Consider the following 24,271-nt stretch of genomic DNA (forward strand, 5'->3'; position numbering starts at 1 on the left):
AGATTTCTAGGGGAGCCCACAGTGCAAGATGAGTCTGTGTAAAGAGCAGTCAGATCTCTGCCTCCTTTATGTCTCTGTTCCAGCACAGATGAACTTCTTGCTACACACAGAGACCTCATTCCCCCTCCCCCTTTTCTTGTGCAGGAGGAGAAAAATTAGTAATCTCTGCCCATTACCTATGGTTTCTTGAGCCATCCTAGCTCCCACTGAAACATACCATCAGAATGTTGCCAGCGATCAACTATCCTTTAAGAGATACTGACCCAATTTACATGACACCGCGGTTACTGTGGGTTTAATAAACCATAATGACGCATGACATGTGCCGAGTGCATACATTGGAGTATGTAGTCCCACAATGGGACAATTGGGGTTTGCACCATGTTGTGCAAACCTGGCCACCATTGTTTATTCAAGGGTTGAAAAACTTTGCATAAACCTTGATTAATAATTGGGTTCTGCGACGGTTGTTCAACCCATGATGGCCCGGTCATGTTGGACACATCAGCCTACTGCCTCCAGATACCCAAGCTAATAGCTTTACTTCAGACAATCTTAAGAGTCAAGGATTACATATATGGAAGGGATCCTGAATCTCTTACAAATCATAGGCATTGGGCTCGAACGGATCCCTGAAAGTTATGGAGACCAACTCCCAACTCATAACAATATGATATGAAGCATATTTTACTTCACATCAACCAGTTCAACAATTTATTGCTGCCACCCCACCCCACCCTCCCACACACAGACACACTTCTTTTTCACAAAATAATTGTTGCAGATGATTTTTGAAGATCAGTCTTAAGGTCTTGGGCACAGTCTTCCAAGTCGAGCAAGTGTATTGACTGCTTCTTTGAAATCTTTGTTTCTCAGGGAATATATGACTGGATTAAGAACTGGGGTTACCACTGAATACAGGAGAGAAATGAGCTTGTCTTTATCAAGAGAATAGACTGAAGATGGCCTGATATATGTGTAGATAATTGCAGAAAAGTAAAAGCTGACTACAATGAGATGTGAGGAGCACGTGGAGAAAGCTTTCTTCTTCCCTTCGGTTGAACGGATTCTGAAGATAGCTCTCAGGATAAACAAATATGATGTTAGAGTCAATCCACAGCTACCTATCCCTAATACCACATCTGAGACCATCATCATAGACTCATTGAGACTAGTGTCTGAACACGCAAGTTCTAATAGTGGGGGTATATCACAGAAGAAATGATTGATGATGTTAGTTTTGCAGAAGGAAAGTTGAAACATAAGTCCAGCATGAACTGCAGAATTGGCCATCCCAGCAATCCACACTCCACTTGCTATGCCAACACACACTTCCTTTCTCATGATAACTGTATACTGCAAAGGATGGCAGATGGCCGCATAACGGTCAAAAGCCATAAATGAGAGAAGCAAAAGTTCTGTCCCCAATGCCCATATGATAAGATGCACCTGTAGGATGCAGCCATAAAATGAGATGGTCTTTCTGCGTGTCCAAAGAGACTGGAGCAGGTTGGGAGTTGTAACTGAGATAGACAACAAATTCACTAAGGACAAATTGATAAGCAGGAAGTACATGGGAGTGTGGAGTTTCCTGCATGTGCATATGGTAAAGATGAGGAGGACGTTACCAGCTAGAGCAGTAGCATAGATGAATGCAAATACCCAAAACAGAAGTATCTGCAGTTCAGGGGAATTAGTTAGACCAACCAGTATAAACTCTGTTATGGCAGATTGGTTCTTCATTTCAATATCTCCAATTCTGCTGACCTAGACAGAGACAGTGTGGTTATAAAACAAGAACAACAAAGAATCTTGTGGGGTGTGTGTGTGTGTGTGTGTATATATATATATATATATATATATATATATATATATATATTCTCTCATAAGCTTTTGGGGACCCTGCCCCTTTCATCAGATGCACACTTGTTCACACAGGCTTTTTTCTTTTTGTGAGGGACTCTGTTACTACCTTGTTGTTCTTGTTAAAGTATTGTAAAACATGAGAATGTTCTTTAATGTTTTAATTGTTTCTTTTTTATTTGCACTGTTAGAGTACTAAGTTATATTTTAATGTGAACCACTTAGGGATGCAATATATTAAGGTACATTGTCAGAGGGGACCATAGGACAGGTCAAATTCCCTGCTCCAAAGGCAGACAATGCTCTGACCTCAGAGGGGAGAATTGGAGGTCTGACCCACCCACCCTCTCTCAGCTGGCATGGAAAGAACCATGCAGGCTGTCCTCTGAGTACAGGAACTTGATTATAAAGGAGGAAGAAAGGGGCTGTTTCAGTGGGGGAGAAAAGGGAGGAGATTGGGGAGGCCAGGATATGAGCTCTCCTGAGGCCTCTCAAGCCTCCTTCCCTCCCCCCCTTCAAAACACGAGCAAAACTGCAAGGCGGGAGGATGGGGAGGCAAAGATCACTTCTGCAGCTCTTCCCACCCTGCAGAGAATGATGGTACGCCTCTGAATTCGAGCTTACAATCATCAAGGGTGCATAGGATTGCATCATAAGTGGTATGGAAGTATTTAAATAAATAAACAAACAAATAAACAAACAAACAAATAAACCTCATATTGACAGTTTAATATACACATATGTGGGTAGCGGGAGAGAGCTGTAAATGGTGTTGTCAGAGGGAATTAAACTGCAGAAAGTACTGACTGATAATTACCTTAGCATTTGCCATTCACAAACTTTGTTGGATGATAACACAGACAAAATTGCAATAGTGAAACAAATAACATACATAGTGTGTGTGTGTGTGTGTGTGTGTGTTGGATCCAGATGAACAGTGCAATGCTGTGCATAGGGCTGGATATAAAAAAAAAAGTTCTACAACCCCAAAGGGTTTTCTTTAACTGCACTACTTATGCTAATCTGTTTACCATTGATTTCAAGGGCTCAGCTTTAATTATGGATCTAACCCTACCCTAGTATCACTAAATTTCCAAATTCTATTTCCCACATGCCAAACAACACCCAAAAGCCCCCTGCAATTTTGAGAGGGAATCTGTGTTTGTGTATGTGATTGACTGCTGCTCTGGGTTCAAGGAAACAGACATTTTTAATAGGTATTTTATAAGACAGAAAGCTCTTAACCATTAGCTTCCATCAGTGCACCATTCTGGGCTATTAAGGACAAAATCCTTTGTGCTTTTAGAGAGAAAAAAAGCCCTACAGCTCCCAGCATTCTAGGAGTTGTAGGACCTTTTGCTGTCTAAACATGAAAAGGATTGCACTCTAAATCTGCCTAACAAAGGGATGGTCACTGATCAACTAACAACAATGTATCCTGGGGGTGGGGGGAATGGGTCAGAGTACATAATCAAGTACTTGTCCTCATCAAAAGATCCAGAATGTATCATCAGAAAAAAAGGGCAAGGGTGGAGTGTCCCCATTTATGAATAGAACTTAAGTTTGTCTGACTAATTTAAGTAGGACTAACATTGGCTTCAACCCACAGGCTTCCCCCTGAGTGTCCCCCAGCCCCAGTATGTTCCCACATTGATCAAACTACATATTATACTGGATGTGAAGTAGTGCCACCATAAGTAGAGAAAAGGATTCTCTCTCTATTTGAAACTGTTCTTGCTACATGGGCCTGGAGGTAAAAAGACAGACACAACAAGGAGGAACAGGCATACTGTCTTTCTACCTACCCTCAGTGCCTTATCAGACTAATGATGCTTTATGTATGTGTCAGTGTGGTGATGGTCAGTGTGGTCAGTGAGGTGATAGTGGTGATGGTGAGGGACAGCAAAGTCTACTGATATTAAACTGTCATAAAAAGCAAAACAAAACAAAAAACAGCCCCCCCACAAAATCAGCTTTGACACGCTTACTATGAGAACATACTTACTAAGATGTAAGCTCTATCTAACACACTGGGACTTATTTTCAAGTAAACATACGCAGGATTGCACTGTAAGCCTAAACTATAGATTCGGGCTTGTCAACTGGTGGATCATGGGTAGGTTTTGCCCCCAAAGCCATTTATCTGTCTGTCCCACCACTGGAGGTCCTCCTGCATTCCTCCCAGACTTTTATTTATACAGAACGGAAAATTGATTTTAAAGTGATGAGAGGTAGATATTTTCTACATGAAGTTCATGAAACTTCACTTTCTCAATTTCACTTTCTCAGCTTCACTTTCTCAAGTTTTTGACTCCTTAACTTTAACGCTTTTGTGTTCAGTTCCATACTAATGATAAAAATGAAGGAATTAATGTCCATTTTTGTTTACTAACTGATTAAAAACCATCAGTGGAATTTCAATGGCTAAGTGTTAAGGGTTGGATCCAGATGATGTTAATTGAATTTAGATCCCATTTAAAATCAAGGTAATCTGTAATTAGTTAGTCATGACTTTAGAAATACATTTCTTTCAGTAGGAACTAAGTTCAACTAACTTAGTCTGGATCCAACCCCATATTTTTGTAGATGTAAGGGAGATAGCAAGAGGGGGAGGGGATGAAATGGAAATATTTACCTTCATTCTTATTTGTTCTTCTGTGTTCTTACTGGACTTAGTTTGCTTGTTCTGGTGCGTTCATGTTATTTTCTGCTTTGGCAGCTGGCAGCTGGGAAATGTAAGGGCAAAGTGCCATTTGTGGGTCTGATCGCTGATGATGGTAACTCATTTGAACCTGTTGTCACTTACCTTTTGAGTAAACCTCAGCTCAGAAATCTTGTTTTTAATAAAGTAATGGTGCATCTGGGAGAAGGACCGTTGGGGATGTTGATGATTCATCTCACTGCTGAAGCAAAATTTCTGCACCATTTCAACACTGGGGACACTTTCCAATTCCCAATTTATCATTTGGGTTTTTTAGAGATCTGGCAAAATCCACTCACTTGTAAACTTGTTTTAAATGACATTGAGTTGTTTGGGAACATTTACAATGCAATCCTTTACATGATTACATGGACGAAAGCAAGCCTGATTGGTTTCCATAGGGCTTAGTATCAGATAAATACAGCTCCTGGCTTACCTGGGGAGCAATGTTTTGGTGGCATGCAGTCCCAGTGGGGGGGCAGGGAGGAGGCAGCTGAGTCACAACAGGAAGAGGGCTTTGCTGGTGGACTGGAGGGAAAACTTTCCTCCCTCTAATCTGCCAGAGGCTGTTACGAGCGGGTCCTCCCACGTGGCTTCAGCACTGCCATCACTGACTTCCCCACCCACTCACTCCAGGGTAACTCATTTCTTGCCATGGATTACGGTTGGTCTCCGGTCACACAGATTGCCACCAGTGTGCAGGGTTTTCACTTTCCCCATTGAAAGAATATTAACTCCGTGATATTTAGATGTGTTTGGCTTGACAAGTATAACTGTAAAGGTGGTTATGAAATGTTTAATTCTAAGTCACAGCTCTGTAGGCACGGAAGGCATTGGGCTGGATCCACTGGGAAGGGGAACAAGATTGGGTGCCCCATTTTCCTCTTCAGGAGGGGATCCTTCTTAAGAGACCATGGTGTGTGTGGCATTAAGACGGAACTTACCTTGGCTGAATCCTCCTGGCAGCGGCGGCGGCAGCTCCAGCAGCGGTTCAGCGACGGTTTTGCAGCTGCGGTGGCTGGTCTTCTGACCGGCTGCCACCGCCGCCATTTCCAGTAAAAAAAAAAAAAGAAATGTGATAGGCTATGTAAAGATTTACGTAGCCAACAAGGCTAGATTTTAAAAAAATACCGTGATAGGCTACGTAAATGTTTACGTAGCCTATCACGGCTGATTTAAAGGAAAAAAACGCGTGTACGCAAATGGCAGCGCCCATGGGCGCTGCCATTTGTGTTCCTTATTTTGACACGTCTTAGTCTACGTAAACATTTACATAGACTAAGACGGTGAAAATAAGGGGAATGCAAATAGCGTAGATGCTACGCCATTTGCGTTCCCCTTATTTTCGCCGTAGTCTATGTAAATGTTTACGTAGACTAAGACATATCAAAATAAGGAACGCAAATGGCGGCACCCATGGGCGCCGCCATTTGCATACACACGTTTTTTTTTCTTTTAAATCAGCCGTGATAGGCTACGTAAACATTTACGTAGCCTATCACAGCTGACTGCAGGGACGCAAATGGCAGCGGCTACGGCCGCCGCCATTTGCGCATCCAGCCGGCCAGGATTGGGGGGGGGATGAAGCACCTCCCCCCCTGGCCAGAATTTCGGGGGGGGGAGGGATGGAGCACCTCCCCCCCACCAGAATTTCAGGGGGGAGGGACGGAGCGCCTCCCCCCCACCTCGAATCAAATTTTGTTAAAGGTAAGTCACTTTTGTAGATCCCTAGCATCAAGCCCAGGACTGTTGACATTGACTGGATCTCCAGGGTTTCAGGCAGGGTTCTTCCTAGCCCTACTCGGAGACGTCAGGGATTGGACCTAGGACATTCAGCATACAAAGTATGTGCTCTACCCCTGAGCTATGGCCCTTCTGCTATGAAATCTGGCAACAACTTCTGATTATATTGAATGTCACATATATACAGTGTACTGACATGAAGAGAGGAAAAATACTAAGAACTGGCATTCTTCACATACTCAGTGAACACAGGAATGCAGTGGAACTGTGTCTACTGACCCTGTCACAGACCCCCATGCTTTCAGCTGAATATGGTGTATGCTCTTGCAGACTGTATTTCCATAGGCTTTCTGTGTGCAGAAGGCAGAATCCCCTGCTGCGTGTAGAGTTGTATATGCATAAACTCTGGCAGAATCCACTTGCACATATATAATTTTGAATGAAAAGCTTTTAGTTATGCATGGTGAAGGAAAAATGCCCCATTCATTCATTCATTTTAAAAACATTTATATCCCACCTATATCATTAGGATCTCAGGGCAGCATATAGATAAAATCAACTTAGACAGTATAAAACAATAACTAATTTAAACAGCTGAAACATATTAAACCATTAAGCAAGCTAATACCAATTTAAAATTGAAAACAATAAAGCTGTTAAAACAGTGTGCTATCTTGGGGAATGCATTTAGCCCTCAAAGGCTTTGATAAAAAGCCATGTTTTAACTTGGCACCAAAAGGAAAGGAAACCAATGCCTGTGCCAATCGTGCCTACAAGGGGAGGGCATTCCACATAGGGATGTCAGAGAATTCCGCAACGGATCTCGGTGAGGCCGAATGCCAGTGCATTCACCCCCCCGAAAACTGTCATGGAATGAAGCCCCTGCCCCCCCAACCCATGAAAGGCACGTGGGACGAAGTCCCCGCCACCCCCACCCCATGAAAAGTGCCTGAAACGGAGCACTTACCTGCTCCCATCCGCGCTGCTGTGCAAATGGCGGCCATCCTGCGGCCGCCATTTGCTTCTTCCTCTTCAGCCTTGATAGGCTACGTAAAAACTTACGTAGCCTATCACGGCTATCACAGGGACACCATTTGCATCCCTGCAGAGGCCATGATAGGCTACGTAAGTATTTATGTAGCCTATCATGGCGGGGGGGGGGGGGAAACCCCAGCGTATGCAAATGGCGGCGGCTACCGCCATTTGCGTATGCTGGGGTTTTTCCCCTGCAGTGATAGGCTACGTAAATTTTTACGTACCCTATCATGGCTTGCTACAGGGATGCAAATGGCGGCAGCTACAATAGCCACCATTTGCATCCCTGCAGGGCTGCCCAGCGGCTGGATGTCCGGCTGTGGGCGGCTGGAGCCGGCTGGGCAGGATTCCAGGGGGGAGGCACAGAGAGCCTCCCCCCCTTTGAGGATTCCGGGGGGAGGGACAGAGCGCCTCCCCCCACCTGCAGAACCCGGAGGAGCCAGATAAGCGGGGTTTCGTACACCCCTAATTCCACAACCAGGGTGCCACAGCAGAAAAAGCTCTCTCCCATTTCCCACGATACTGCATGCCTCAAACTGGTGGGATGCAGAGGAGGGCTCCTCCAACAGATCTCAATCCTCAGGCAGACATACATAGCAGGAGGTGCTCCCTCAAATGTTGAGGTCACAAGATGCTTAGGGCTTTACGTGTTATCACTAGCACCTTTAATTCTGTCCAGAAATGCCCTACCCGGTGCCAGCTTGTCTGGCTGAAAGGGGGGGGGGCATTGCGGGCGGGTGGGGTGATAAGATGTATGGGCCTCTGATTGGTGCACCCCAGTCGCACCACCATTCGGGGAGGAGCAGGCCGAGTTGTCTTAAACTCGACCCCCTCCTTATCTCAGCTCTTTGGCGCGACGCAGCTAAAGACACGACGAAGGAATTTGGCCTGCTGGAGAACGGCTTCGTCCTCGTTCCAGCCGCCTGGGCCCAGTGTGCTTCTGTGCACCCAGTGTGCTTCTGTACGCCTTCGCTGTACAGCTATTGACTTGCTGCTGGCCATTGGGAGAGCCAACGTTGCTGCCTCCGGGGCAGTTATTGGTGATATCGTTCCACCTCCCTCCCTCCCTCCCTCCCTCGCCGTCTCCTTTCCCCCGCCTGTCCGTTCGTTCTCCTCGCTCTCCTGCCCACTTGCCCGCCCGCCCGCTCAACCCGCCCATTTGCTCAATTGCCTGCCCGCCCGCTCGCTCACTCACTTGCCCGCCCTCCCGCCCACTTGCCTGACTGGTCCACTGGCCGCCGGGCCGGCTCATGGCCCGCCTGCCAGCCGGCCTGTCTACCTGGCCGCCGGCCTTGCCAGCCTCTTCCTCCTCGCCTTGCCAGCCTCCCGCCGGTGCCGCCTCGGCCTGAGGTGTTGTCCCGGTGAGAAGCACCAGGGGGCGGGTGTGCATGGCGCCAGTGTTTGCCGGTGGCAGCGCTTCAAGCGGCGGTCTGCCTGCCCCCCCCACTCATCAGCCGAGTCTGCCTGTTGGGAGGGGCGCCTGGCTGCTGAGCCGAGTCGGAGTGTGTTTATCACAGCCCCGATTGGTCGCCTCCCAAGGGCTTGGGACGTCTCCCCCCCCACCCAAAAAATACATACATACATACATACATACATACATAAATAATAAAAAAATAATTACTTAAATTATGATTATTAAATATTTAATTAATAAAATTGAGTAACAGCGGCAGCTGCCTGTTTGGCGCCTCCCAAGACAGGGTGCCCTCGGCTGAGGGCGCCTGCGCTCAAACGCAGCTCCATCACCTTGGGCCCATGGCTGCACCTCTTGAAATCTGATTTTCTATCTAAACGGTAGTGCAGCGCTCCCATCTTCATCCCCAGGCCTCTCTGTCTTGGTCTGGAACTTGTACCTGCAGATCTTAAGACTGCGGGGTGGCTGCCTATTGTCTGGGGTGCCCAGCGGCTTTCTTAACTCTTTGATAGCAACTAGGTTAATTCACTTCCTGCAGCATGCCTCCCAAGAAAGGCCAGGGTGGTAAGAAAGGAAGGGGAGGGCCCCTCCCCCCCTCCCCAAAAGATCGCTGCCAAGGCCTGATTCTGACTCTGATGAGGACGCAGACCCAGTACTGGCATCAATTCTTTCTCGTTTGGAAGCTGCTGAGCATTCCTCAGGGATCCCTCCTCCTCCCCGGGCCAGGCACAAAAAATCCTCAGTGGTCCAGCACAAGTGAACGCGACAACAGACCCAACGCTCGTTGCTTCTTTCTATTGCAGATTGCCTGGGCGCTATTGAGGCATCCACCTCCTCTTCCTTGGCTCTTCCAGAAGGCTCACCGCCTTCAGCGGAGCTCCTCCCTTCTGCTGCCTCATCTTCCCTGGGCGCACAAGCAACAACCTCGGTTTTTCCAGCTGGGGATCAGAGCATGCCCACGACTGGTACAGGTGAGACCGCTTTGGCACCTCAATTCGCCTGGCCGGGTATGGGGCAAATCAACCCCTTGGGTTGGGTGCCGTGGGTTACCTTTCAAGGCAGCCCAGTCCCCCCTCGTACACTTCCTTCAGTTATTTCAGGCCCCGCAGCTAGTACTCCTCATCCCGTTGTCTCGGCCTCAACTCCTAGTTCAGCTGCTTCATCAGCCAGCCCTCCCAGTTCTTTAGGGACTGGCACTTCATTCCCCTTACTACTACCGGCAGGAGACACCACTGCACCTGCCCCGCCATTAGTCCAGCCTCATCCGCTTAACGTTGCCAGTGTTTGGCAGGGGCCCGCCGGTTTGGTTAGTGACCCCCTAGCTTCCCTACCTCATTCCCTGCTAGCCCCACACTTGTCCTCGATTGACCCATGCGCCAACCTAAGTCGTGGATCTATGCCCACTGGTGCAACGTCCTCCCCTATTGGTTTTCACTTAACTACTAGAGAAAAGATATTGTGGGGTGAATTTATCGATGTCTTTGCCCTGCTCTTTCGTGAGCCCGAACCCAGCGACAAAGATAGGACCCGTGACCGGGATCTTGAGCGGAGCAAAGCTTGCAAGGTGCTTCGCACCTGGGTGAACTGGTTGCCAGGCTTTTTAATTTACACTGGCATCCTCCAGCAGAGGTTCCCTGAGAGGGCTTGGGTTCTCACCAAGTACCTCGACATAATATTCAGGGCTTACTCCAAATATGAGGGGAGCGCATGGCTGGCTTACGACAAGGCCTTCCGAAGGAGGGCCGCCATCGACCCCTCCATGCGCTGGGATCTGAAGAACCAGGACCTTTGACTCCAATTCATGACCCCTTCTAGGCCAGGCTTCGGCGACAGGTCTGACAGCGGCCATATCCTGGCCAAGCTGTCGCCCACAATAGCCACCAAGACTATTGCGGGTCCAGGGGTTCAACACCGCTGGCTGTGCTGGGAGTTCATCTCCAAAGGTTCCTGCTCCCATAACCCATGCCTCTTCCGGCACGAGTGCTCCCTTTGTGGCGGTCAACACTCCTGCTCCTCTTGCCCGAGAGCCAGATGTTGGAGAGGTCCCCCAAAGGATGGCCGGGGTGGCAGAAAACAGGGCGGTGGGTATCCTCCCCCTCCCAAAGGGCCCCAGCCCAATTAAGATTGTTCCACTCCTTCAACTTCTAGGTCATTACCCAAATTGGAGGGCAGTGATCTACTTGGAACGTGGCTTTACATTGGGTTTCAGGATTCCCTTTATGGGCCTGCGCTGGCCGTATTTGACCGGTAACCACCGGTCTGTTCTTATTATGCAGCGCCTGGTGCAAGATAAGATTAACAAAGAAGTTCAGTCAGGTCGAGTCATCGGCCCCTTTTCCTCGCCCCCGCTACCCAACCTGAAGATTTCCCCTTTGGGAATTATACCCAAGAAATCGCCCGGTGAATTCAGGTTAATTCATGACCTCTCTTTCCCCAAGGGCCAGTCGGTTAATGATGAAATTCCATATTACCTATGTTCCGTGCGTTATACATCCTTTGACGCTGAAGTAGCCATGATAAGAGCTCTGGGCCGCGGGGCATTGATGGGCAAGTGTGATATCAAATCCGCTTTTCGCATTTTGCCTATCAATCCTCTGGATTTTGATTTGCTGGGATTTTCCTTCCAGAACAAATTTTACATCGACCGCGCCCTCCTTATGGGATGCTCCATCTCTTGCGCCATGTTTGAGACATTTAGTACCTTTCTGGAATGGACCATACGGGACAAGACGGGCTGCAGCGATGTGGTCCATTATTTGGATGACTTCCTGTTCGCTGGGCCCGGGGATGGCAGTCAATGCTCTGACCTGATTAGGGCATTCATATCCCTTTCCTCAGACTTGGGTGTCCCTTTGGCACACGAGAAGACAGAGGGCCCAACTGTTACTTTGACATTCTTGGGGATCGAGCTTGATACCCGCGCACAGTGTTCTCGTCTTCCCCACGATAAATTGGTGATACTTAAAAATAAGCTCCAGTCCATCTTGCACCTTTGTAAAGTCTCCCTTAGAGAACTACAGGAAATCGTTGGCCATCTGAACTTCACTTGTAGAGTGGTTGCCCCCGGCCACGCATTCCTGCGACGGCTCTGCTGGGCAATGCGGGGTATTCAACTCCTGCATCATCGCACCAGAGTCACCTCTGCTATGCGCGTGGACCTGCAGGTATGGCTTAAATTCCTGAGGGACTTTAATGGCATCTCCTTTTGGAGACGCGAATTACTTCTACGAGCCGACATGCAGATCCATTCGGACGCGGCTGGCACCTTTGGTTTTGGGCTAATTTGGCGAGACCGGTGGTGCCTGGGCCAGTGGCTGGAGACCTGGGCTGCCGGCGGTATCAATCGGGACCTCACCTTTTTGGAATTCTTCCCCATTTACGTGGCTGTACATATTTGGGCAGACTTGATGGCCAACTCTGTTGCCCTTTTTTGGTGCGACAACTTGGCCGTAGTGCATGTTTTTAATACATTATCCTCTAGAAACCAAAGGGTCATGGATTTAGTTAGAGCATTTACCCTCCAATGCCTACGCCAAAACATATGGTTCCGCACCCGCCATGTGCCGGGTCTGGGGAACCCTGTAGCCAATGCTTTGTCACGAAACGAGATCGACAGGTTCCGTGCGTTGGCTCCGTGGGCACGTCCGCTACCAGACCCCATGCCAGCCGAATTGTGGGAGATTGGCGCTCTCAAGTCGAAGACGCGATCCTGAATTCTATAGCCCCCAGCACTAGAGCTGCCTATGAGAGAGCAGGTAGGGACTTTAGCGCCTTCAGGTGTGGGCTTCAGTTGCAGGATGTGTGGCCCTTACCTGTGGACCACTTGTTACAATTTTGCGTACATCTGCATAACAAGGGACTATCTGCTAGGACCATTTCGGGGAAGATCGCCTCTTTGGCCTTTTGGGCCAAAGTGCGAGGGGTAGAGGACTCCACCTCAGATTTCCGAATTAGGAGAGCTGTGCAAGGCTGGGCATGGATGTTTCCTGCCCCGCCAGACTCCAGGCACCCTTTGTCGCCAGTTATTCTTACAGGTCTTCAGGCATTGTGGCCCTCCATTTGCTCTTCTCCATACGAAGCCTCCCTCTTTCACGCTGCAGCTTTAACAGCCTTTTTCGGGGCCCTCAGGATTTCAGAACTGGGCTGGGCCTCCAAATCCGACACCTCCGGGAGGGCCTTGAGGTATTCAGATATTCAGATCCAGCTTAGCCTGATTCACCTCCATATTCGACGTTCAAAAACCAATCATGCAGGCAAGGGAGCATTGGTTACCCTTAACCAGGCCAAGGCTGACGAGTTATGCCCTGTCAGGGACTTGCGGGCTTTCATTGAGCACCGCGGGGCAAGTGAGGGTCCCCTATTTTGCCATGCGGATGGTTCACCACTGACAAAGTTCCAATTTTGGGCAGTCACTAAGGTAGCCTTGACCACACTGGGTCTGGGACATTACCGTTTTGGGACTCACTCATTTCATATTGTGGTGGCCTCTATGCCAGCTGCCATAGGTTTTTCATCCATGCAAGTAAAAGCGGTAGGGAGATGGCGCTCCAGGGCCTTCCGCTCTTACATTCGCAAGTTGCCTGATGCTTCTTGATGATTCTCTTCGCCTTCCCCAATGTTTTATTTAGATGGGATTCGACCGACGCCGGTACGGGTGCTCATTTGTGGGCACAGTATAGTTTTTCGGGCTGCCCGCATGGCTTCTACGTCGGCCTTCAGATCCCGGCTGCAGTTTCCCCAACAGGTGGCGATACAATGGCTCGGCCGATGGGGTATGCGATGGGACTGTCTTCTCCCCACACTCTTTCAACCAGGTTTGGTCAGTTTCCCTCCACAGGTCCTGGTGTTACACCTTGGAGGGAATGACCTGGGCTACAAGCCTGGAAAGGACTTGATTGAGCAGGCGTTGGCCGATCTGCAGACGATCCGACATCGCTGGCCGGGGGTGACCATATTATGGTCCTCAATGCTCCCGAGAATCATGTGGAGGGCGCAGAGCAATGCGGCCATGGAAAGGGCCTGGCGCAAGGTAGGGGTGGATGAAAGTCCCTTACCTGTCCTCGAAGGACGTTCGCAGTGGGGGGGGAGGTGCTTCGCTGCTCCCCCCGCGAAGTTCAGGCCGGGGGGGGAGGCTTCCCGCCTCGCCCCAGCCAAAATTCAGGCTGGGGAGGAGGCTTCCCGCCTCGCCTGGCCGCAAATGCGAAAGTTTAAAAAACAAAACAAAACGCCCCCTGCAAAGATCTGCAAAGTCAGCCGTGATAGGCTACGTCAATCGTCACGTAGCCTATCACGGGTGACTTAAAAACAAACAAACAAAACAACGCGTACGTTAATGGCGGCCCCCATAGGGAGCCGCCATTCACATTCCTTATTTGGTCGCTGTAGTCTACGTAAATCTTTACGTAGACTACAGCGACCAAATAAGGAAAGGGAATGGTGGCTCCCTATGGGGGCCGCCATTATCCGTACGTGCTTTTTTTTTTTTAAAGTCACCCGTGATAGGCTACGCGACGATTGACGTAGCCTATCACGGCTGACTTTGCATATCTAGCCGTGATAGGCTACGTTAATTGTCACGTAGCCTATCAGGGGGCGTTTTTTTTTTCTTTTATTGCAATGGTGGCGGCGGCAGCCGGTCAAAAGACCGGCTGCCGCTCCCGCCCCGCTCGAACACCCGCCAAACCGCCGGCCGGACCCGCCGCCGGGAGGGACATTCAGCGAAAGTAAGTCCTGTCCTGGGGGGGGTGCGGGGGGCGGGGGGTTCGGAGGATTTCTCCCCGAAACTTGTTCGGGGGGCCGAACACGTTGGCGCTTGGCCCCCCGAAGTTTCGGGGAGAAATTCTCCGCCAACCCTAGCGCAAGGTGAATAGAGAACTGGAATATGGGTTGTCAGAGCATGGTGACGGTTGCATCAACCACCAAGGAATTCATTGGACTAGGAGGGAGCTTTACAGGCAGGACAGCGTCCACCTGTCAGACATAGGCAATGATTTATTTTTGTCCGATCTGCAAAGGGGCCTGCGGGAAGTTCTTCTGCGCAGGTGGGGGGAGTTTCACAAGCAATAGGCCTGTGACTCCTGTGGCAGCTAGGACGGGCAAAACTGGAAAGGGAGTAGGGATGGTGTGCACGCAGAGGCACCTTATGGTGACAGGTGACACCTGAGGGACCCCCAAATGGGTTGTGCAGCTCAGCGGGGGGATAACGGTTGCCTGGGAGACCAACCCTACTCACTCACCCTGGTGTTGTGCGGCACTGGGTTGGGGGTGACACCGGAAGGTCTACGTCCCCCACAAGGGGCAGTCCGGAGGGATGGCGAGATCACCGCCACCCCTCAGGCTGGGTGTGTTTTCGCCCATGAAGTGTCAGCTAGCCGCTGACACAGTTAGATGCCCGTCCTAGTTACCCCTTTGCAAATATTTCAATAAAATGTGTCCCAATTTTCAATCCAAGCTTGTTGTCTGCATCTTCTTTAACCCATCTCCGCTCGCAAGTGTATGCGCAGCCAATGCAATTCCTTTAAGGTTGGTGTTATGTGATCTTTGCAAGATGTTCCAGTCAATGGTCTAGCTGCTGCATTTTGCACTAGCTGCAACTTCTGAATAGTCTTCAAGGGCAGCCCCACATAAAGTGCATCATCATAGTCTAATTGGGAAGTTACCAGCGTGTGCGCTACTGTGCCTAAGTTAGCCCTGAAAGGCCACAGCTGGCAGATCAGCTGAAGCTGGCCCCAAGTACTCCAGGCAACAGAGTCCACCTGGGGCTCCAGTGGCAGAAATTGATCTAGGAGTACTCCCAAGCTATGCACCTGCTCCTTTGTGGGGAGTGCAACCCCATCCAGGACAGGTCACTTATCCAATTCCCAGACTCAGGAACCACCAATCCACTGAGCTCCCCTCTTGTCAGGATTCAGCTTCAGTTTATTGGCCCTCATCCAGCCCATTACAGCCTCCAGGCACTGGTCCAGCACCTTCACCACCCCTGCTGACTCTGTTGACAAGGAGAAGTAGAGCTGACCATCATCAGCATACTAGTGACAACCCACCCTACTACTCCTAATGAGTTCACCCAATGGCTTCATATAGATGTTGAACAGCATGGGGGAATAGAATAGAACCCTGTGGCATCTCACAGATTAATAGCCATGGGGTAGAACAGGAATCTCCCAATATCACTTTATGGAATCGGCCCTGAAGGTAGGAGTGGAACAACTGTAGCACAGTGCCCCAAACCCCCATCCCACAAAGCCAGTCCAGTAAGATACCATGGTCAATGGTATCAAATGCTGCTGAGAGATCCAGGAAGATCAACATGGTGTCAGACCCTCTGTCTTTCACACAGAGTAGGTAGGCAGTCAGAGCAAGCAAGGCTGTTTCAGTGCTGTACCCTGGCCTGAAACCAGACTGAAATGGGTCCAGATAAGTCCTCCAAAAATGTTTGATGCTGCCCAGCCACCACACATTCTAGTATCTTGCCCCAAAGTGGAATATTAGTGATGGGGAGATAGTTCTCACACACCTCTGAGTCCAAGGAGGTTTTCTCCAGGAGAGGGCATACTACAGCCTCTTTCAAGGCAGCAGGAACCACCCCCTGACAGAGGGAAGTATTTAGCACCCCTGGACCCATCCAATCAAACAATAATTAATGAATTCCCAAGCATATTTTTCACATGAAACATCTTTCACTCTACAGAAACTAAAAATCATCACCTTGCTACTAGGGATGGGGGAGAATTTCTCCTCGAAACTTCGGGGGGCTGAGTGCCAACGTGTTCGGCCCCCCGAAGTAGTTTTGGGGATAAATTCTCCGCACCCCCCCGCACCCCGCACCCCCCCCAGGACGGGACTTACCTTTCCCGAATGTCCCTCCCGGCGGCGGGTCCTGGAGGCGGTTCGTCAGGTCTTCGACAGGGGCAGAGGCGGCAGCCGGTCTTTTGACCGGCTGCCGCCGCCGCCATTCCAATAAAAGTAAAAAAAAAAAAAACGCCCCCATGATAGGCTACGTGACAATTAATGTAGCCTATCACGGCTAGATTTGCAAAGTCAGCCGTGATAGGCTACGTCAATCATCACGTAGCCTATCACGGGTGACTTTAAAAAAAAAAAAAAGCGCGTACGGATAATGGCGGCCCCCATAGGGAGCCGCCATTCCCATTCCTTATTTGGTCGATGTAGTCTACATAAAAATTTACGTAGACTACAGTGACCAAATAAGGAACGCGAATGGCGGCTCCCTATGGGGGCCGCCATTTGCGTACGCGCTTTTCTTTTTTTTTTAAGTCACCCGTGATAGGCTACGTGACTATTAACGTAGCCTATCACGGCTGACTTTGCAGATCTAGCCGTGATAGGCTACGTTAATCGTCACGTAGCCTATCACGGGGGCATTTTTTTTTTAACTTTTTATTTCGCCGCCGGGCGAGGCGAGGCGCCTCCTCCCCGGCCTGAATTTCGGCCAGGCGAGGCGGGAAGCCTCCCCGCCCGGCCTGAACTTGGGGGGGAGCAGCGAAGCCCCTCCCCTCCACCGCGAAGCAAGCTGCGAGACCAGGTAAGTGGCTTTCGTGCACTCCTACTTGCTACTGCCAACCATTTATTGCTTAAGGGTGAAACTCTAGAAGAAGAGTTCTAGATGTTTTGGCCTACAACTCACATCAGCTCCAGCCAGGATGGCCAATAGCTAGGGATCATTGGAAGCTTGAAGTCTCAAACATCTGGAGGTCACTGTGTTGCCCAAACCTGTTCTACAATATTTAACAGGTCAATTCTGAGGTCTGGAGAATAGTCGGCCCCTTCTAATAAGTGTCTTGACAGCTTCATTCACCTCTTTGTTTCTCAGAGAATATATGACTGGATTAAGAACTGGTGTTACCACAGAATAAAGAAGAGAAACAAGCTTGTCTTTGTCTAAGGAGTAGACTGAGGTGGGCCTGATATATGTGTAGATAACTGAAGAGAAGTAAAAACTGACTACAATGAGATGTGAGGAACATGTGGAAAATGCTTTCTTCTTCCCTTCAGTGGAGTGGATTCTGAAGATGGCTCTCAGGATGAACAAATATGATGTTAGAGTCAACCCACAACTACAGATCCCAAATATCACATCTGCTACAAAAGCCATAGTCTCATTGAGACTGGTGTCTGAGCATGACAGCTTTAAAAGTGGGGGTACATCACAGAAGAAATGATTGATGATGTTGGAGTTGCAGAAGGAAATCTGCAGCATAAGTCCAGCATGAACACCAGAATTGATCATTCCAGAAATCCACACTCCAGTGGCTATGCCAACACACACTTCTTTCTTCATGATGATTGTATACTGCAAAGGATGGCAGATAGCAGCATAACGGTCAAAAGCCATAAATGACAGAAGTAACAGTTCTGTCCCCAAAGCCCATATAAAGAGAAACACCTGTGTGATGCAGCCATAAAATGAGATGAACTTTCTGTTGGTGAAAAGAGTCTGGAGCAGTTTGGGAGTTGTAACTGAGATGGACAACACATTCACTAAGGACAAATTGATGAGCAGGAAATACATGGGAGTGTGGAGTTTCCTGCAAGTGCATATGGTAAAGATGAGGAGGATGTTACCAGCCAGAGCTGTAGCATAGATGAAGGTGAATACGCAAAAGAGAAATGATTGTAGTTCAGTAGAATTGGTTAGACCAACCAGGATAAACTCCATAATGGCAGAGTGGTTCTGCATTTCAATATTTCTTCTGCTTGTGACCTAGACAGATAGATGGCATTAGCGGAAATAGCAAGATAGATCTACAGTTTGTTCTTCTCTCACTCATATAGCTCCTAAATTTGGCAAGTGTTAATTTACCCAGCAGTCATTTTAAATGGTATTGGAGTCTGGCATGAGAACACAGAAAACTATGTGATGTTCTATTTCATCTAATTGTTAATCAAGTAATTTGGATCATCATCAAATTCAGCCATCCTTCATGTAAGGAGCAGTATGTATCATGTCAAAATACATTTCCTGAAGCAATAATTCCTGGTATGTATCATTGCTTCTCAAGAACCACCAAATGTTTCTTAATAAAGGATACTGTTTTGCTTTCATTTCCAAAATTTGTTGGTAAATGTCAGCATTTGTTAGGATAGGTGGATTAAATATTCCCTCCAAATTTTGTAAGGCCTCCATAATTTGAGTGCTTCCCTAGCAGCTGGCTAATTGTAATTGTCTTCAAATGTGTCTCTGACTGTCTCTTTTCAAAAGCACTGACCTATGTCCAAGCAATCATGTCAATCCATGCAGTAAGATCCACTGTTTGATTTTCATCCCATCCCCAACTTGACTGGTTGGAAGCATCCTTAAATATGGACATGTGTGGACCGCACTTCAATAATAATAATAACAACAACAACAACAACAACAACAAATGGAGTGACTCAATTTGTGCAACAATTTGCAGCTGTTACAATGACATATTTAAGGAGTATGGCCATTTATCATTTGTGAAAGAAATTATCCTTTTACCATGGTATCTGGTCAAACGAGTTGTGTGTTTTTTTTTAGCACCACTTCAAGCTATACAATAGTTTACGATAAACATTTCCGAATATTGCATGAAGGAAAGTCCTGTTGAATCAGCTGTTTTATTGGTTTATAAGGAAAGCAGCTGCAATAACAATCACTAGGTTGCAAGCTATTGGCAGAAATGTGTTTGTTTTATTTGTATGTTTTATTGATAGACACTATATTAGGAAAAAAGAACATACAGGCTTTCTACACAATGCCCCCCCCCCCATTATTAAGTCTGTACATGTATCAAACTACTTATATTGGATCAATATTTCCACCATAGTACTAAAAAAAAGAAATCCCTCCTGTTCCCCTACTGAGATCATCTTACATGCACAGCCTTACTGGTGATAGACAAACAGGACTGATAGAAGGTGTTTGTGTGAGTTCAGTGCCCCTTTCAACTAGTAACATGCAGAGAGAGTTGGATAATAATGGCGGAAGTGAGTAAAAGTTCATTTGAAACAAAGCCAAAATACTAGCTCACATCTAATATCTACTGTAGGGATTTTCAACTGGAGAGAGAATCATATCAGCCCCACAAAGAGATTTTATCAGTCCCTCTCCCACCCTGCAGGACCATCCATTTTGTAATGAAGTTGTGGTAGTAATCTTTCGTGAAGTTTCCCTTACACAGAGAAGATGATATCCTGTACTTTTTATAGAAATCTGTTCCCATTATTGTTTTCACTGCTTTTGTCTTCTGTTCCCCTCTATAAAGATGATCCAAATGGAAGATTTATCTTCAAGTTTAGTTTAATAGTGAGCCTTTTTACATTAAGAAGACTATATCTTCTAAAGCTAAGAGGGAAGGGAGATGACATGACCTGACATGAAATAGTTACCTTCATTCCTACGTATTGCTTGTTTTTCATGGACCTTCCCCCACTCCTTCTGATTAATTCAAGAATTGTTCCATACTGGCATTTAGAAAATATCAGAAACAACTGTCTTTCATCAGTCTGATGGCTACTTCAGTCCTGTTGTAGTCACACTTGCTGAACAAAGCCAGTAATCAGTTTTGAAATCTTTCTGTAAATAAAGCAATGGTGCCACTGGGAAAAACCATTTGAGGAATTACCTGGAGTATGACAATTGCTCATTATCTTGCTGAAGCAAATGTTTATGCAGCATTTCAACATTTGGCAAATGTTCAAATTCACAACTTGATATTCAAGTTTCAGAGACCTAGTGTAATCTTTCCCTATGTGAATGCTTTTACAGTCCACTTATTTTTATAGGAGAGAGCTAGGCACACAACCAACTCTTCCACTCAAATCAAAATAATTTAACAAGACGACACTCCTGTAAATGGCTATTTGAAAGTAAGTCCCCTTGAGTTCAATGGAGCTTCTTCCCAGGTACATTTGCATAGGATTGCAGTCTCAAAATGCTTAACATTGTCTGGATGATGCTATTTATGAGAACTCTAAAGTCTCATTAAAAGTTCTTTTTAAGGCAAACCAACCAGCAACTAATGTAAGGGAAGAGCATTGTCAAGCACCCCTTAACACAATGCAGTATGTTCTAAAGCGAGGTGGGGAGACGTCTTGTAATTGTGAAACAATAGTATCATAATATAATTGAGCTTTTAACTATCATCCCCCTCATTCCAATATTTAAGCCTTTAATGGATGCGGAACGTTAGAGATTTGTGAACTGTTAAATGAAGCATATTTAAAATGAATGCTGTGAGCAAGAGAAATAATGTATTTTGGTGAATAGGTTACTTAGTTATTTTCTAATTGCAGCACTGAATGTATAATGTCCTAGAATGTGGACATTTGGAGGAAGATTTTTATTTTTCCTAAACTGAGACAAGCAACAACATATGCAGTGAGCATCATGTAAGTTCAATGCACTGTTTCAGAACATATTGATTGGAAATATATTGGGCATTAGCCTTTGAATTAGATTTCTTCACATTTTAGCTGAACACATGGACCATGAGAGTGGACCCTGAATGCTGACCCTGCTTCTGACCTCCATGCTTCCAGCTGAATTTCTGAATGCAGCCTACACACATACACACTGTATATGCATTGAACCTCTGTGCGCAATCAAGAACACTCAAAAGGGCAGGGTCCCTGACTGTGCATACAATTTTAGAGATGTAGGCTCTGTTCAGACCTTCAGCTGAATGTGTAGAGGTGTGAGAGGGCAGGGCTGGCACATTCAAATCCGCTCCACCTCCACACATTGAGGTGAAACAGATATGCTATCTGAATAAGATGATACTGGAATATTAATGTAATTACTTAAACACAGTTCACATTATTCAATATTTACATAAAATCTACTTGTGAGCGGAGATGGGTTAAAGAAGATGCAGGCAACAAGCTTGGGTTGAAAATTGGGCCATGTTTATTGAAATACCTGCAAAGGGGTAACTAGGACGGGCAGCTGACTGTGCCAGCAACTAGCTGGCACTTCTTGGGCAAAAGCACACCCAGCCTGAGGGGTGGTGTTGATCTTGCCACGCCTCCGGACTGCCCCTTGTGGGGGAGGTTGACCTTTCCCTGTCAACCCCTCCCGGTGCCACACAACACCTGGGTGAGTGAGTAGGGTTGGTCTCCCAGGCAACACTTATCCCCCGCCGAGCCGCACAACCCATTCAGGGGGCCTCAGGCATCACCTGTCAGCATAAGGTGCCTCTGCATGCATGCCATCCCTAATCTCTTTCAGGTTTTGCCTGTCCTAGCTGCCAACTGGAATGTGACATATGAGATTAGACCATATTCACCTACAGGATGCACTCAACCCCAATAACAGTGTGACGTAGGCAAAAAGATGCACAGTAATAGGCCAATCTGTGAACTGTGAACCTAAAATTCCAACATGGCTCCCAAAGGGGCAAACGGCAAGAAACCCACACTGCTTAGGGGAGGGTGGGAAGGAGCTGCGTGAGCCAGAGAGCTGAGATTGGGAGGGGGGCTGAGTTTAAGGCAACTCAGCCTGCCCCTCCTTGCATGGTGGTGCCACTGGGGTAGGGATGTAAGAAAGTTCCACCACAGATCTCGGGGAGGCCGAATGCCAGCGCATTCAGCCCCCCAAAATCAGTGGTGGAACAGCCCGCCACCCCCCCCGCCACCCCCCGGGATGGGACTTACATTGGGCGGATCTTCCTGGCGGCAGTGGCTCTGGCGACGGCGGCGGTTCGGCGGCAGTGGCGGCTGTGGCAGCCGGTCTTCCGACCGGCTGCCATCGCCCCCATTTCCAGGTTAAAAAAAAACCCGAAAAAATTGATAGTCTACGTAAAGATTTACGTAGCCTATCATGGCTAGATTTAAAAAAAAATACCGTGATTGGCTACGTAAATGTTTACGGAGCCTATCACAGCTGACTTAAAAAAAAAAAAATGTGCGTATGCAAAATGTGGCGGCCATGGCCACCACCATTTGCGTTCCTTATTTTGGCATGTCTTAGTCTACGTAAACATTTACGTAGACTAAGACGGCGAAAATAAGGGGAACACAAATAGTGTAGCGTCTACGCTATTTGCGTTCCCCTTATTTTTGTCGTCTTAGTCTACGTAAATGTTTACATAGACTAAGACATGCCAAAATAAGGAACGCAAATGGCGGTGCTCCCTGCCATTTACGTATGCGTGTTTGTTTGTTTTTAAATCAGCCATGATAGGCTACGTAAACATTTACGTAGCCTATCACGGCTGCCTGCAGGGACGCCAACGGCGGCTGCTATGGCCGCCGCCATTTGCATCCCTGCTAGTCAGCGGCTGGATGTCCGGCTGCTGGCGGAGCCAGCCGGTGGCTCCGCAGAATCGCTGCAGAGCACAGCTGGCTGGCCAGGATTCTGGGGGGGAGGAACGGAGCGCCTCACCCCTGGCGAGGATTCCAGGGTGAGGGACAGAACGCCTCCCCCCCCACCATCAGCATAATCGCTGAAAGGTAGGTGATTTTTGTACATCCCTACACTGGGGTGCCCCAGTGAGAGGCCCCTATGTTGTCTCACCCCACCTGCCCGCAATGGGCCCCCTTTTCACCCAGACAAGCTGGCACCGGGGTTAGGGCACTTGCGAGCAGAGATGGGTTAAAGAAGATGCAGACAACAAGCTTGGGTTGAAAATTGGGCCACGTTTATTGAAATACCTGCAAAGGGGTAACTAGGATGGACATCTAACTGTGTAAGCGGCTAGCTGGCACTTCTTGGGTGAAAACACACCCAGCCTGAGGGGTGGTGGTGATCTCGCCATCCCTCCGGACTGCCTCTTCTGGGGGAGGTAGACGTTCCCGTCACCCCCTCCCACTGCCGCAAAACACCTGGGTGAATGAGGAGAGTTGGTCTCCCAGGCAACCCTTATCCCCCCGCTGAGCCACACAACCTGTTCGGGGGGCCTGAGGTGTCACCTGTCACCATAAGGTGCCTCTGCGTACACACCATCCCTAATCTCTTTCATGTTTTGCCCATCCTAGCCACCACAGGAGTCACAAGCCCATTGCTTGTGAAACTCCCCCCACCTGCGAAGAAGAACTTCCCGTAGGCCCCTTTGCAGATTATACAAAAATATGTTGTTCCATGCATCGGACAGGTGGACACTGTCCTGCCTGTAAAGCTCCCTCCTTGTCCAAAGAATTCCCTGGTGGGTAATGCACCCATTGCCAAATTCTGACAGCCCTCATGCCAGTTCTCTGTTCACCTTCCACTGAGCCCGTTCCATGGCAGCATTACTCTGTGCCCTCCAGTTGATTCTTGGGAGCATCAAGGACCACAATATGGTCACCTCCGGCCAACGATGTCAGGCCATCTGCAAATCGACCAATGCCTGCTCGGCCAAGCCATTTCCGGGCTTGCAGCCCAGGTCGTTCCCTCCCAGGTGCAGCACCAGGACCTGTGGAGGGAAACTGACCAAACCTTGATGAAACAGGGTGGGAAGGAGTGAGTCCCATCACATACCCCACCCGCCAAGCCACTGTATCTCCACCTGTTGGCGAAACTGCAGCCAGGATCTGAAGGCCGACATAGAAGA

The 24,271-nt window shown here is 48.1% G+C and overlaps 2 protein-coding genes across 2 annotated transcripts; both read right to left on the minus strand.

Annotated features, from left to right (window-relative positions):
• Window positions 1-804: 804 nt before the first annotated feature.
• Window positions 805-1,743, minus strand: LOC146341475 (olfactory receptor 5V1-like). Its single transcript, XM_084807480.1, has one exon. The coding sequence runs from the start codon at window positions 1,741-1,743 to the stop codon at window positions 805-807; it is 939 nt and encodes a 312-aa protein (XP_084663606.1).
• A 15,768-nt stretch (window positions 1,744-17,511) lies between these two features.
• Window positions 17,512-18,456, minus strand: LOC146341476 (olfactory receptor 13G1-like). Its single transcript, XM_084807481.1, has one exon. It carries the CDS (start codon window positions 18,454-18,456, stop codon window positions 17,512-17,514), a length of 945 nt encoding a protein of 314 aa, XP_084663607.1.
• Window positions 18,457-24,271: the final 5,815 nt, after the last annotated feature.

This window comes from Heloderma suspectum, chromosome 6 (assembly GCF_057233095.1).
Source record: "Heloderma suspectum isolate Gila_16-S chromosome 6, 16-S_ref, whole genome shotgun sequence".
NCBI lineage: Eukaryota > Metazoa > Chordata > Lepidosauria > Squamata > Helodermatidae > Heloderma > Heloderma suspectum.